The sequence below is a fragment of the Oncorhynchus mykiss genome, chromosome 1 (assembly GCF_057628025.1).
Source record: "Oncorhynchus mykiss isolate SJ-2025 chromosome 1, ASM5762802v1, whole genome shotgun sequence".
Taxonomy (NCBI): Eukaryota; Metazoa; Chordata; class Actinopteri; order Salmoniformes; family Salmonidae; genus Oncorhynchus; species Oncorhynchus mykiss.
In genome coordinates this window covers 61405197-61420970 of record NC_143022.1, presented here as the reverse complement: position 1 = coordinate 61420970, position 15774 = coordinate 61405197, and the positions used below count along the sequence as shown (strand labels likewise).

At 40.9% G+C, this 15774-nt stretch overlaps 1 protein-coding gene across 26 annotated transcripts in view; it reads left to right on the top strand.

Annotated features, from left to right (window-relative positions):
- LOC110525582 (fibroblast growth factor receptor 2) overlaps window positions 1-15774 on the top strand; it is a 117830-nt gene that overhangs the window by 31621 nt on the left and 70435 nt on the right. For all 26 annotated transcript variants that reach the window (XM_090235271.1, XM_021605840.3, XM_090235189.1 and 23 more), the window contains one exon: window positions 12329-12498. In XM_090235271.1, coding sequence (XP_090091397.1) covers window positions 12329-12498 — 170 coding nt within the window. The remainder of the gene's footprint in view (window positions 1-12328; window positions 12499-15774) is intronic.

The window sequence follows — 15774 nt, the reverse complement described above, 5'->3', positions numbered from 1 at the left end:
GAACTCAGCAAAAAGTTAGGTTTTTTTGGTTGTTTTTACCCTCCTTGTTATATGATAACACTGTTGTGGAACTGAGGGCAAACGCTTGGACTATCGACCATGAGATCAAATGTCATCATGACTAAAGTTACTTTTTAAAATTCTACGGGAAACAGAGAAGACAGTTGTGTTGTATGTATATTACCTACTCTGGTTATTTTATATTATTTAAAATCTCTTGCGAGGTATCAGCTATACCGTTGTGTTCCTCTGTATGTACTGAGTCTGGAAGTCTGTTTGTGCTGTGAATGTATGTTTGTTCTGAGGGTGTTTGTGACCCACATTCAAAAAGAGTACAGTTTAGAATTCTATAATAAAATGTAGTATACTGTGGAATACTATACTACATACTGTAGTATCTCTCGATCATGTGTAGTACTTACTATATAATGTTGTAATATAGTACATATTATTGTATTATCCTGAAATAAAACACTGTAGTAAATACTACAGTACTGTCCGCAAAAACACTACAGTCCGCAAAAAATACAGTTTTATATAGTAAATACGACTGTATATACTTAGATTTTTTTCACAGGCCTACACACAATATCCTATAATGTCAAATTGGAATTATGTTTTTCAAATTTTTACAAATTGACCCCTTTGTTATGGCAAGCCTAAATAAGTTCAGGAGCAGAAATTTGCTTAACAAGCCACAAAACAAGTTGCATGGATTCACTCTTTGTGCAATAATAGTGTTTAACATTACTACCTCATCTCTGTACCGCACACTATACAATCTGTAAGATCCCTTAATCAAGCAGTGAATTTCAAACACCGATTCAACCACAAAGACCAGAAAGGTTTTCCAATACCTCGCGAAGGGCACCTATTAGTAGATGGGTAAAAATAAAAAAAAAGCAGATGTTGAATATCCCTTTGAGTATGGTGAAATTATTCATTACACTTTGGATGGTGTATCAATGTATCTTCAGACACCAATGGAGGATCCTGAGGGGAGGACTGCTCATACTAATGGCTGGAAAGGTGCCAATGGAATGGCATCAAACCATGTGTTTGGGGTATTTGACACCATTCCAGAAATTCTGCTCTAGCCGTTACCACTAGCCCATCCTCCCCAATTAAGGTTACACCAACACTCAGGGATTTCACCATGAGGCCAATGGTGACTTTAAATACAGTGGGGCAAAAAAGTATTTAGACAGCCACCAATTGTGCAAGTTCTCCCACTTAAAAAGATGAGAGAGGCCTGTAATTTTCATCATAGGTACACTTAAACTATGACATACAAAAAAAATCCAGAAAATCACATTGTAGGATTTTTTCTGAATTTATTTGCAAATTCTACTTGAAAAGCTATGACAAGACCTGAAAATGGTTGTCTAGCCATGATCAACAACAAATTTGACAGAGTTCAAACATTTTGGAAGTATAATGGGCAATTGTTGCATAATCCAGGTTTGGAAAGCTCTTAGAGACTTACCCGGAAAGACTCAACACTGTAATCACTGCCAAGGTGCTTCTACAACGTATTGACTAAGGGGTGTGAATACTTATGTAAATTAAATGTTAGTGTATTTAATTTTTCAATAAATTCGCAAACATTTCTAAAAACATGTTTTCACTTTGTATTGTGTGTAGATGGGCGAGATTTTTTTTTTTTACTTAACCCATTCCGCAAAATGTGGAATAAGTCAAGGGGTATGAATGCTTTCTGAAGGCACTGTACCTACAGGTAATGGAAAATGTGTGTTCTTTTCCGTATTTCTCCAGTAGGTTTCCTAAAGGAAAAAGTCTCCACATCTATTTTAAAGATAATATAAGAAAGACCGTATAGTAAGTACTACATTAATGTCCGCAAAAACACTACAGTAAATACTACAGTATAGTACAGTCTGCAAAAACACCAGTAAGTACTAAAGTATACTACAATCTGAAAAAACACTACCTGAATTACTATAGTATATACTAGAGTTTTCTTTTACTACAGTATTTAAACTATAGTTAACTGTAAATACTACAGTATACTTTTTTTTCTTCATTATTTTATTTTACTAGGCAAGTCAGTTAAGAACAAATTCTTATTTACAATGATGGCCTACACCGGACAAACACGGATGACGCTGGGCTAATTGTGTGCAGCACAATGGGACTCCCAGTCACTGTAGTGACGCCTCTAGCACTGAGTTGCAGTGCCTTAGGTTGCTGCGCCACTCAGGAGCTACATTATACTACAGTAAAAACTACAGTCAGCAAAACACTGCAGTTATTACTATTGTATTTATACCATCGTATACTATTGTATTTTTTTAATGTCGGGAGCACCTGGGGTAGTCAGGCCATATCTCTATCAGACCTTCTAGGCACTCTAGGGAAGAAGAATTTCTAGCATTCCTGCTGTAGCCGGAATCTCTCAGGTTGTCAGGCCCGAAGGAGCCAGTCAGCTGGACTCATCCATTATGTAAACTCTCATCTGGACTGGGTTTGGGACCTGATGGGGGATGGGCTTTGTGTAGTGTGTGTGTGAGAGTGTATAGTGCAGTCAGAAAGTATTCTGACCCCTTCACTTTTTCCACATTTTGTTGTTATGTTGATCAACCTTGAGATGTTTCTACAACTTGATTGGAGTCCACCTGTGGTAAATTTAATTGATTCGACATGATTTGGAAAGGCACACACCTGTCTAAATAAGGTCCCGCAGCTGACAGTGCCTATCAGAGCAAAAACCAAGCCATGCAGTTGAAGGAATTGTCCGTACAGCTCCGATACAGGATTGTGTCGAGGCACAGATCTGGGGAAGGGTACAAAAAATGTCTGCATTATTGAAGGTCCCCAAGAACACAGCGGCCTCCATCATTCTTAAATTAAAGAAGTTTGTAACCACAAGACTCTTCCTAGAGCTGGTCGTCCAGCCAAACTGAGCAATCGGGGGAGAAGGGCCTTCTTGGTCACTAAGGTGACCAAGAACCATTTGGTCACTCTGACAGAGCTCCAGAGTTCCTCTGTGGAGTTGGGAGAACCTTCCAGAAGGACAACAATCTCTGCGGCACTCCACCAATCAGGTCTTTATGGTAGAGTGGCCAGACGGAAGCCACTCCTCAGTAAAAGGAGTTTGCCAACAGGCACCTAAAGGTTTCTCAGACCATGGGAAATAAGATTCTCTGGTCTGATGAAACCAAGATGGAACTCTTTGGCCTGAATGCCAAGCGTCACATCTGGAGGAAACCAAGTGAAGCGGTGAAGCATGGTTGTGGCAGCATCATGCTGTGGGGATGTTTTTCAGCGGAGGGGCCTTCGAGACTAGTTAGAATCGAGGGAATAAACGGAGCAAAGTACAGAGAGACAGAGCAAAGTACATAGAGATCCTTGATGAAAACCTGCTCCAGAGCGCTCAGGACCTCAGACTGGGGTTAAGGTTCATCTTCCAACAGAACAATGACCCTAAGCACACAGCCAAGACAACGCAGGAGTGGCCTCTGGAGAGACCTGAAAATAGCTGTGCAGCAATGCTCCCCATCCAACCTGCCAGAGCTTGAGAGGATCTGCAGAGAAGAATGGGAGAAATTCTCCAAATTTTATTTTATTTTACTAGGCAAGATTCTTATTTTCAATGACGGCCTAGGAACAGTGGGTTGTTCAGGGGCAGAACGACAGATTTGTACCTTGTCAGCTCGGGGATTCGAACTTGCAACCTTTCGGTTCGGTCCAACGCTCTAACCACTAGGCTACCCTGCCGCCAAATACAGCTGTGCCAAGATTGTAGCATCATACCCAAGAAGACTAGAGGCTGATGTCGCTGCCAAGGGTGCGTCAAAACAGTACTGAGTAAACGGTCTGAATACTTATGTAAATGTGATATTTCCGTTTAAAAAATATATATATATTTGCATTTTTTATTATTTTTTTGTAATATTTGCTTTGTCATTATGGGGTATTGTTTGTAGATTGATGAGGGGAAAAATCAATTTTATTAATTTGGCTGTAACGTAACAAAATGTGGAAAAAGGGAAGGTTTCTGAATACTTTTCGAGTGCAATGAATGTGTGTGTGTGTCACAGGGCTGAAGTGAAGATGAGATCTTCCACATCTTCTTAAAATTTTCCACAGGCATCCTGCCTGGGCGGCTGAACCCCCCTTTAGGGCCGACTGTAATTACCTGAAATCCATTTAATACGGTGGATAGGAACTCTGCAAGGAGAGGAAAATGGAGAGGAAAAATCTATAATTCTGGTGGTAATAAGCTGTTTGAAAACAAAGTAACAGCTGTTTTGGCAGCTCTGTCCAATTTTCTCCTGTTGTTTTTTCTATGATTTCAAAACCCGGAATATAAAAAAGAAAGAAAGAGGGAAGAGTGGGGGAAAATGAAAAGGGAAAAAAAGGGGAAGGTTGGGGCCTTTAACTACAGCGTTCTGGTTTGGATCAGCACCAGCACTTCTCTGTGTACGCTGTGGAGCTCTGTTCCCTGGCCCACTTCTGGCAGGGGGATGTGGAGGTATGGGAGGGGGAAAAAGGAAGGACATAGGGGGGTGGGGATTAGGTTTTAGTGTCTGCCTCAGCTTCTACTCTGAACACTTTTATTCCACTTTCTAAAAAAGACATTGAACAACAACACAACACAATCACAACCCGGCCCCCCCAAAATACAAGGAGAAAAAGTTACGAGCTAAGTTGTACCCACTGCCCAGCATCAGGAGGTTGGGTGTGATTGGAGGAAACAAACAAGGCCCAGCGGAAGGATCATGTTGAAGGCTTTGTTTTTCGGGGGAGCATTGACGTCAGTACAAGGTCAGAGTGGATGTGGGGTTCCAGTCCCGTTGGTTCTGTTGTTCTCTGGTCTGTTAAGGAGATCAACCTTAATTGCTCCCATTTGTTTTCGTTTGACACATCTGTAGGGTACGTAGACCGGACAGTTGATGTAGAATTACTGGATTTGATGCCTCAATTTTATAAAATCTAATATAATTTGCTGTTTTGTTATGTTTGACCTATGTACTGTATATATGTAGCTCTAGTATTGTACTACTAAATTAATGTCTACAGTATTGGGCAAATTTGTGGATTTCATGCCCTCGTGTTACAACTTTAAGCAATTGATGATTATGATTTGCCACTTATGGTTGTGCCTCACTTCTCATTTTGAATATACAGTACGTTCTTCTTCTAGAATAACATGGGCTTACCCCCGAATGCCACAGAGTAAACAGTGAGATGAGCTGTCCGGATCCAGAGGTCTTAAGGGTCATAGTTCACCCGAGAGAGACAAGCTCCCGACGGGGGCATACACCACCTTAATCTGTCTGTATGGCGGAGTGTTGAAAAAGAGAAGAAGATAGAGAGGGAAAGATGATGAAAGTGAGAGAATACTGAATGTCTGTACAGAAAATACGAGTTGAAAGATAGAGAATATGGGGAGAAATGGAAAGAGGGGGTAGTGAGATAGTGAGAGTGAAGGAAAGGGGCTGAAGAGAAGCTAACTAGCCTAATTATAGTGTGTTAGTTCATCCCGGAAGGAAGAGCATGGTTTACTTCTGTATCAAAGTATGTGTACTGCTCAGTTTGCATGCCAGAGAAAATTATGGGAGGTGACTGACTCCGATAGTATTCTGATTGCACTGGTGGGCGGGAAAGGGAGAGAGGAGTGGGAAGAGAGAGAGGGGTGGAAAGGGAAGCACAGAGGCCCAAGAACAAGAAGGCTAAACTCCTGTCCATTCCCTCAGTGGTCAATCTGATTGAAGCAAGGTCAGGAGTGTCTCAAAGCCAGTGTAACCCTGGAGTGTTCCCCATGTTCTCCCTGCTCCTGTCGAAGAGATATAGGAAGTGATGGTGGGGTGGCCATTGGTTGTCTTGTTGTTTTGCTCCAAGTTTCTCTTCCTCAGTGAGTTCATCTGCTTATGCAATCACTCTCCCAGGTGCAGAGAGCGTGAGAGGGAGATAAAGAGAAGGGTCTTCAGTGAACTACAGCTGACTGAGAGACCGAGGGGCGGGGGCGGGGGGGGGGGGGGGGGGAGGGAGGGAGGGGTGGAGAGATATGGGGTTAATGAGCTGCAGTTATGTAGGCCAAACAGAAGAGTGGTGTTCTTAATTTTCTATATGTGATCGACCGGCTCGATTCGGTCTTACATAGCAAAATTTGAAATAGTATTTTTTTAAATTGGATAAAAGCATAGACACAGCTACAAACTGGTATATCATACACTACAGTTGAGGAACAATGGGAAAGTAATTATGCTTTCAAAGTTGACTTGACTTGTAAAATCACCTTTGAGAAAATGACCCTCCAATGTTTTTGTACAGATACTGCTCTTCTTTGTCTACACCCATTCAGCCTCGTTCACACCCTCTTAAGCTTTAGTCCCACCCATCTCTTTAAGGACTCACGTGAGGTTATGTAGTAAACAACCAAAGGTTTAAAGACTAAAGGCTGGTTTACTACGGTGTGTTCGTAAATTTAATCTGGAGTGCCAGAGGGTTTTCTGGGCGTTCGAGTGTTGTCAGATTTTCCATTCGTAAATTCAGAGTGTTTCGCTCTTGGCGCGTTTGGAGTGCACACTGGACGCTCTGGCCGAGGAGTAGGGTTGATTAGAGCGTTCTGACCTAACATCAGCAGTCAAGCACCCAGGCTAACTGGCTAATGTTGGCTAGCTTGCTAGCTACTTCCAGACACAATTGAGAGAGCAGCTCACTCTGACAATTTTACTTGCCCCAGCAGAGGTGGTTAGGCTGTTTTTATGTTATCCAGAGTGTTGGTGACTGCAACTGTGCTGCTGGCAACAATTTAATAAAGCTTTTTTGCCAATGCTTACTGACACCGGCCTTATTCAACGGGTGTTGAGTGTTCGTAAATTTGTCAGTTATTCTGCGCTCTGGCACACTCAAACGAGAGTGCTCTGAAAGCGAATTTACCAGCTACGTCTAACAACAGTTTTTGCAGTGACATCATGAACATTCTACTGAAATGGTTACTTGTATAGTGCTGTCTTTTGTTTAGACATGTAGCTAGCTAGCTAAACAATGAACCATAATCCCAACTCATAACTTTACTACTGTGCTTGTTGTATCTGCAGGTAGCTAACCAAGCAGGTTCAATGTTAGCTAGCTAACATTAGGCAATAACTAGCAATGCAAATGGCTCTGAGATACAAATAATATTACTACACAGATCATACATGTAACGTTAGCTAGCGAGCCAGCCAGATAATGTTAGCTTGCTAGCTAACAGAACACTTGAAATGAAAATGACTTTCTGACAAAATTAGAAACGTGTAATATCTGAAAATGTAGCTAGCTAGACTCTCTTAACTGTATACATGGATGGACACATCTCTCTCTCTCTCTGTCACAGATGCCATGGTTGCCCTTAGTTTGAAGATGTACTCCGGAGACAGGTGTTTTATACAACAACCTTCTGTGTGTTCTCTTTTCGACTGTCTGCATATTTGCAATCAAACGGATGGAATTTTCTTTATCTCCTTAGCTATCATACTCTAATTCCACTGATTTCAAAACTCGGTCCTTCAGAAAGTGGAGAGTAACACTTATGCAGTTCTACTACGTGATATCTATAAAAAAAAAGCTGCATTAGAAAGGATTACCTACATATACTGACCCACTCATGTTATAGACAGAAGTGTGTTACATGGCAGACCAATCCAAACTTATATCTCGGCATGTCCGGCCCACTCATTGTCTCAGCCAATCATGGTTGGCGGGAAGGTAGATTACTTTTTCCATGGCTTAATCAACTAGGCTCATAATTTAGCAATTGTATAAGTTGTATAAGTTACAGATGGCTTACAAGTTTGTTATTAAGGCACATAAATGTTCACATGTTCCCTCCTGGAACATGTGAAACACATTTTATGTTCAAATTGCTCTCCTGTGAAGTTGTGACGCGTGACAAAAGCCTAGTTTCCTGAAACGAGTCACATATGTCCCAATGGGGGTGTGTTTGAATGATGGACCGTGATCAGTGTGTGGGTAACTTACCCTCTACAAACCAAACATTGCTCACTCACAACAAACATGACATTTTTTTCCCCTTCCTGAACATAATGATTATTTACGGGTGATAAGTATTCCTTCTCCCCAACATACATATCTTCTCCGATGATAGGAGGATGAAAATTGTAATTTGAGCAGGGTTGGGCTCATTTCAGAAATGTTGAATTGACTACCATTCAATTCAAGAGTTAAAATTAGAATTGAATTGGCCGACATGATGTAGAATTTGAGTTTGAGGGACAGGAAGAAAAATGTTATTCAATGCAATTAAAATAAATTCCACTCAGTCTTAGAACATTAGTTTTATTGAATCTGACAGTTCACACTTCCAGATACCAAATAATATATCACTTTTCTCTGGAAACAATGTTCATATACTCTATTAACCTCAGTGCTTAGAATAGCCAATTATATTTCCATCAACCATTTAATTTGTTTAGCTTTTAAATCAAATCAAATCAAATTTATTTATATAGCCCTTCGTACATCAGCTGATATCTCAAAGTGCTGTACAGAAACCCAGCCTAAAACCCCAAACAGCAAGCAATGCAGGTGTAGAAGCATGGTGGCTAGGAAAAACTCCCTAGAAAGGCCAAAACCTAGGAAGAAACCTAGAGAGGAACCAGGCTATGTGGGGTGGCCAGTCCTCTTCTGGCTGTGCCGGGTGGAGATTATAACAGAACATGGCCAAGATGTTCAAATGTTCATAAATGACCAGCATGGTCAAATAATAATAAGGCAGAACAGTTGAAACTGGAGCAGCAGCACGGTCAGGTGGACTGGGGACAGCAAGGAGTCATCATGTCAGGTAGTCCTGGGGCATGGTCCTAGGGCTCAGGTCAGTTGAAACTGGAGCAGCAGCACGGCCAGGTGGACTGGGGACAGCAAGGAGTCATCATGTCAGGTAGTCCTGGGGCATGGTCCTAGGGCTCAGGTCCTCCGAGAGAGAGAAAGAAAGAGAGAAGGAGAGAATTAGAGAACGCACACTTAGATTCATACAGGACACCGAATAGGACAGGAGAAGTACTCCAGATATAACAAACTGACCCTAGCCCCCCGACACATAAACTACTGCAGCATAAATACTGGAGGCTGAGACAGGAGGGGTTTAGTGACTAAAATTTTAGTCACACACCTATTTTTCAGTGGCAATTGATGAGACTATAACTGACTAAATAGACCAGAAAAAAATATAATGAAACAAAAAATATTTTTCATTTCAGTTGACTTTAACGAGACGAGACAAAATTATCTCTGTGACTAAAATATGACTACTAAGTGGACTGGACATGAGTTTTTGGGGAGATGAAGAGCTTTCGGTGATAAGCACAATATTAGCAGCACAGTTCTGTTCAGAAGTGGGAAGGACGCCTCACACCTGGCACAGCCTACATTAAATAGCCATCATTAGCACATTAGAGACTGCTGCCTATATACATAGACTTGAAATCACTGGCCACTTTAATAAATCGAACACTAGTCACTTTAATAATGTTGACATATTTTGCATTACTCATCTCATATGTATATACTGTATTATATTCTACTGTATATTAGTCTATGCCGCTCTGACATTGCTCGTCCATATATTTATATATTCTTAATTCCATTCCTTTACTTAGATTTGTGTGTATTGGGTATATGTTGTGAAATGGTTAGATATTACTGCACTGTCGGAGCTAGAAACACAAGCATTTCGCTACACCTGCAATAACATCTGCTAAACACGTGTATGTGACCAATCAAATTGGATTTGATTTTATCAGCTGTTGAGCTGCTGGAGACAAGTGATGAGTGTGGGCAGACAAGCTCCGCTCCGGCTCCGCTTCCGATTATACACATCGCGCAGGCTACTTTCTTGCTTCACCTTAGCTAACCATCAGCTTTCTAGTCAGCTACCCTTTGCCTGGTTAAGAAACACAAGCTGCTTTATGAAATAAAAACAATAGCAGCATTGAGATTAATAGTAAAACAACAGTCAAGCTATTTCTCTCCAATGAGTAGTCTATAGGAAAGTATGTTTTTTAATTTGTAGTCTTGCCCAACCCTCCCACTTTTCCTCAGAGAAAACAGCTTGATTCTAGCCCTTAGGCTACCGTTCAAAAGACATGACCCATAATACTAGCGCTATGTTTTTTTCTGTCTATCGTGCATTGGCGGGCCGCATTTTACGTTCACAAAGCATATCGCGGGCCATTCTAAACTAGGCTACTTTCGGACTGGACCATTAACCATTTGTTTAGGCTACACCTTGTTCAGTCATGCGATCTTATTAACTCGCCATAGCTAACAACCTGGGGTGCGTTCAGCAGGTGGCAATGTTTTGGATTGTTCAGATATGCAAATAACTGCCAATCTCATGGTAATTACCCGTTAATTAACAAACACATTTAGCTTCTCCTGGCTTCCATGCGTAGCCTACAAGCCACTGATGCAGACCGTTGGAACATCTACATTTTAAAACGTCTAATAAATCCATGTAATACAGCATGTAGTCATTTTCAGAAGAACAGAATAGCATGCTCTGAGTTGTCGTTATGTTAGGCCCTGATCTGGCTGTGGTTTATGGCTGTGGGATACACTAGTTCATTTAGCAGACAAGATTTGATTAGAATTAAATGGCATGATTTTATATTATGAAGAATACAATTGAACATAGCTGAATAAAATAGAAAGGATATTTTCTCCAAACAATTTGGGGGGGGGGGGGGGGTTCGCACATACAGTTATTCTGTGTTGATAGGCTAACAAAGAAACTGGTACTCCTATATGCTTAATTTAGAGTTATTTATGTAACTTTAGTTGAGATACAAACTCTGGGCTATATGTTTAGATTTAGATTTTAATATCCCATTTTTTTTACTCATTTTTTTCTCCTCAATTGGTAGTTACAGCCTTTTTCTGTTGTGCCCTAGGGCCAAATATAATAATTATTATTCCCTTCTCCCAGCTGGGCGCTCCAAAGCACCTCTGCCTTTCAATGGCTCTCTGTCACGTGATCGGGTCTTTCTCACAGGCTATAAGTGAACACGGAAAATCGGGGACAACTGCGCAAGTTGTTATCCAATTCTGATATTGAAGATATTGGAAGAACTGTACACATTTACTTTTCATCAGCCAACAAGATGAGTAGACCTAACGAACAGAAAAAGCATTATCCTATGTCAATCTACTATCTCCCATGGTACAAAAGTTGACCTTTTCTATTCTGTGCAATAAATAAATATTTCTAACATAGTTTGGGTGTAAAATATAAAACTCAAATATCACATTTACATAAGTATTCAGACCTTTTATGCAATTCTTTGTTGAAGCACCTTTGGCAGCGATTACAGCCTCGAGTCTTCTTGGGTTTGAAGCTAGAAGCTTGGCACACCTGTATTTGGGGAGTTTCTCCCATTCTTCTCTGCAGATCCTCTCAAGCTATGGCTGGACCACTCTAGGATATTCAGAGATTTGTCCCGAAGCCGCTCCTGCGTTGTCTTGGCTGTGTGCTTAGGGTCGTTGTTCTTTTGGAAGATGAACCTTCACCCCAGTCTGAGGTCCTGAGCACTCTGGAGCAGGTTTTCATCAATAAACTCTCTGTACTTTGCTCTGTTCATCTTTCCCTCAATCCTGACTCGTCTCCCAGGCCAAGCCGCTGAAAAACATCCCCACAGCATGATGCTGCCACCACCATGCTTCACTGTAGGGATGTTGCCAGGTTTCCTCCAGGCGTAACGCTCGGAATTCAGGCCAAAGAGCTCAATCTTAGTTTCATCAGACCAGAGAATGTTGTTTTTCATGGTGTGAGTCTTTGAGTGTCTTTGGGTGCCTTTTGGCAAACTCCAAGCGGGCTGTCATGTGCCTTTTACTGAGGAGTGGCTTCCGTCTGGCCACTACAATCAAGGTCTGATTGGTGGAGTGCTGCAGAGATTGTTGTCCTTCTGGAAGGTTCTTCCTTTCTCCACAGAGGAACTCTAGAGCTCTGTTAGAGTGACGACTGGGTTCTTGGTCACCTCTCTGACCAAAGCCCTTCTCCTCCGTTTGCTCAGTTTGGCCGGGCGGTCAGCTCTAGGAAGAGTCTTGGTGGTTCCAAACTTCTTCCATTTAAGAATGATGGAGGCCACTGTGTTCTTGGGGACAAATATCAGTAAAGTTTTATTTTACAATCCGGTTTTAAGCTGCTATTTACATGGTAATAACTAATTCACTATGTGGTAACAATGGATACTTTCTGGTACTTACCAAATATAATATGTTACATGTTCCTGTTTTGCTATAATTCGGTTATTGGGTTTAGAATGGACAGAATATGACTTGATTGGTCGTGTCTTTTCTTTAGGGGCGCCCTATTGGACGATGTTGGAGAAGATGGAGAAGAGGCTGCACGCGGTGCCTGCTGCCAACACAGTCAAGTTCCGCTGTGCTGCCGGGGGCAACCCACGTCCTAAGATGCGCTGGCTGAAGAACAGCCGACCATTCCGACAGGAGGACCGCATGGGCGGGTATAAGGTACGTGAGAACCCTGCGCTGCAGCATGCACGGAGTTTCTCACGACTAGTGTCTTGGAATGAGTCTATGTTGTTAAATGTTTCAATTCGAGTTTACATTTCAATCAATCAAATTTGATTTGTCACTTACACGTGTTCAGCAGATGTTATTGCGGGTGTAGCGAAATGCTTGTGAACTGTTGTTTAGAAAGGATTTACTCTTCCAATGCTATTTTCTGCTTCTTGATCTTGATGCAGACTGTTGCCCTTCCCGTTTGGCTCTTAAAATCCGCTAATCACATTTCTCTGTCACCCAACCCCTCTACACCATCACTGGAGACAGAGGAGAGGAGGGCAGGGTTGCTGGTGTGAAATTGGACTCAGACATCCGTGTGTGTGCTCTCGATGGGACATTTTACTCACTCTCTCTCCCCCAGCTTTAAATGTCTCTCAACTCCCCCAATTAGAAAACCCAAACATACAGTAAAACTTTAGGTCACATAGACAGTAAGCAAGTAGAAAGTGACACAAATTAAGAGAACAACAATTGGTACAATCAGGGTTCACGTTAGAGTTCCAAAATGTGCATTTTCAGAATGCAGATCTTCAAGAAATCTCAGTTTTAAACCATTTCCCGTGTTTTATATAAAGTCAAGTGTTTTCTTCTTCAATAGAGTGAGCAGGGGCATGCAACTATAGTGCAACACATTTGGTAGAAAATAGCTTCATTTTCATCAGATGACAACAGAAGTGTAACTCGTGGCCTTCATATTTATCATAGAAAGAATGTAGAAGAAAGTTCCTAATGTTTTGTTTGAAGTTAATCTAGCATTTTACCGGAGAAAAGTTGGCTACACTGAGAAAAGTACCGGAGAAAAGTAGCTACACATCAGTCAGAGTGCTGTCTGCTGATAGAATGCCCATTCATGAGTTCTCGTCCAATTGGAGAAATGCAACTGAAGCAAAAAATGTGTCTGATGCCGAACATAAATTATAATAAGAAGCATTTTAGATCTGCAGAAATAGCCACGGGATGGTTTTTCAATACCGCCAATATTGTTGAAACTTTATATTTTACTTGTTTAAATAAAGCGCCGGCCCGCCACAAGGAGTCGCTAGAGTGCGATGAGCCAAGTAAAGCCCCCTCGGCCAAACCCTCCCCTAACCCAGACTGGGCCAATTGTGCGCCGCCCTATGGGACTCCCTGTCATGGCCGTTTGTGACAGCCTGGGATCGAACCTTGATCTGTAGTGACGCCTCAAGCACTGCGATGTATTTATTGCCCTGTATCTACTTTTTAAGTAAATATCTGCACCTGTCACATTATTTTACATTATGAAGCTTACCGGTAGTTCCCAGTCACAGTTTGTTTACAAGCACACAACGACGAGAGACATGAGCCTTACCGAATATCCCAGGATGGCAGAAGGTCGGTATGAAGGCATGATAATCTGAAAACCGCCCAAGCATTAAACACACCCAAGAGGTGACCTAGGATTCAACTGTAAATGCAAATGTAGTCCTGAAGGTTTTTTCTCAAGACTTTTGATTTCAATATTTTTCAATTCGATATCTATGTATTCTATTTCTATTCAATATTTTAAATATATTTTAAAAATGTCTTTAAAAAAAAGGCCAGGAGACTTGATACAATTGCACTTCACGTTTTTTTAAATATATATTCCAAATTGACATTTTTTGTTCCAACAGAGGAAGTCTGGAGAGAAAGTTTCATAATCATTTCACTACAGCCTCTGTGGTACTTATAAGATTACAGTTAGTGAGTTGATTTATTTGTCCTGAAAATACCTGAGGCCACATGTAATGGGAAACAGGGAAAGTCAAACTGGGCCCGGTTTACTGACAGCAATGGAATTTTGGCTTACGAGTGTTTTAACAATGCATCTTTCCTACAACGGCCAAATATGTAACATGCATTTCCCAAAACACCATGCTAAGTGCGTTGTTGGAGCATGTGTCGATACGGATAGGATCGGAAGAAAGTTAGTGCTGTTCTTGTATCAGCTTTCTCAATTCATATCTTACCTTAACATTATACATATTTCACACTTCTGATGACGAATCAGCTCCTAGAGAGATATTACCAGCTTATTCTAATTCTTACCCCCCAAAAAATGTGCATGTTAAGCTACACCATTAAATATATTGAGACAAATTACAGACAGTATCAAAATATAACTGCATTTATTGAACATTAAATGTATTTCAATATGATTAAAATAGGCCTATAGCCTACTGTATTTATATTTTAATTCAGTCATATTTTAATTCAGTAATTTTAAGCATATTTTTACACGTTGCTTGTTTGTATCAATTGCAAAGACATTGGCAACTTTGTATTTGTAATCAACTTTATTCTGAAGTTGTCAGCGGTCACAGAGAGACGGGTAAACCATGAGATTCTATGTTTAGTAGAGATATTCTGTGTATAAAGTGACACGAGAGTGGCCTGAGGCTGGCATAGATGACGAGCATTTTCAAGTGCAGCGTTAATAACAACGGTTTTGGAAACAGCTCAGAGATTTAATGATGCTCCTACGAAGGTTCCAACGATGAACTTTGCCTTAAGATGCTTTTGAGAAACCGGGCCCTGGCCAGTAATGTTTTATTTCCTCTCAGCATTAAATGGATGTTAAGAGCTACATTTCGTCTGAAAAACCTGAAGTCCTCCCATCTGTCATAGTCTATTTGGGTTGGAGTTCAACATTTGTGTTTGGGTCAGAGAGAACCCTCTGTCACTTTTTACAAGCTTCACAATAGCCTCAAATATATGTAGATACTTAAGCTGAATTAGATTGGGGAATCATCCAATTCTAATTGCCCTAATGAACTGCATTTGATCAAAATCGAATCAAAACTCACATCACACATTACAGTGATAGATTCATTTGCAAGTTATCCAGTGTGCTTGGATGTGATAGGGAAGGAACAAAGTAGTTAATGGGTGATCGTTTACGGGAAAACACAGCCATCTCTTCATGGGGATTTCCGGAGAATATGTTGATGTAGCCACAAGCTAGCTAATATGTTTCCCCTTGTCTTTAATTCTAGTAAATAGTGGTGTCACGATACCAGAATGACTTTAATACCGATACCAGGTTTAGTATCACAATTCTTGATACCATCACGATACTTCATATCAAAACGATACCACAACAAAAAAAGAATGTGTATTAGCCAAAGAATGGCACTTGATCCAGCCATGTATGCATTCATTAATCAATTATACAATCAATTTGACTTTGTTTTTATCAGCTACAAAACAACATAATGGTCA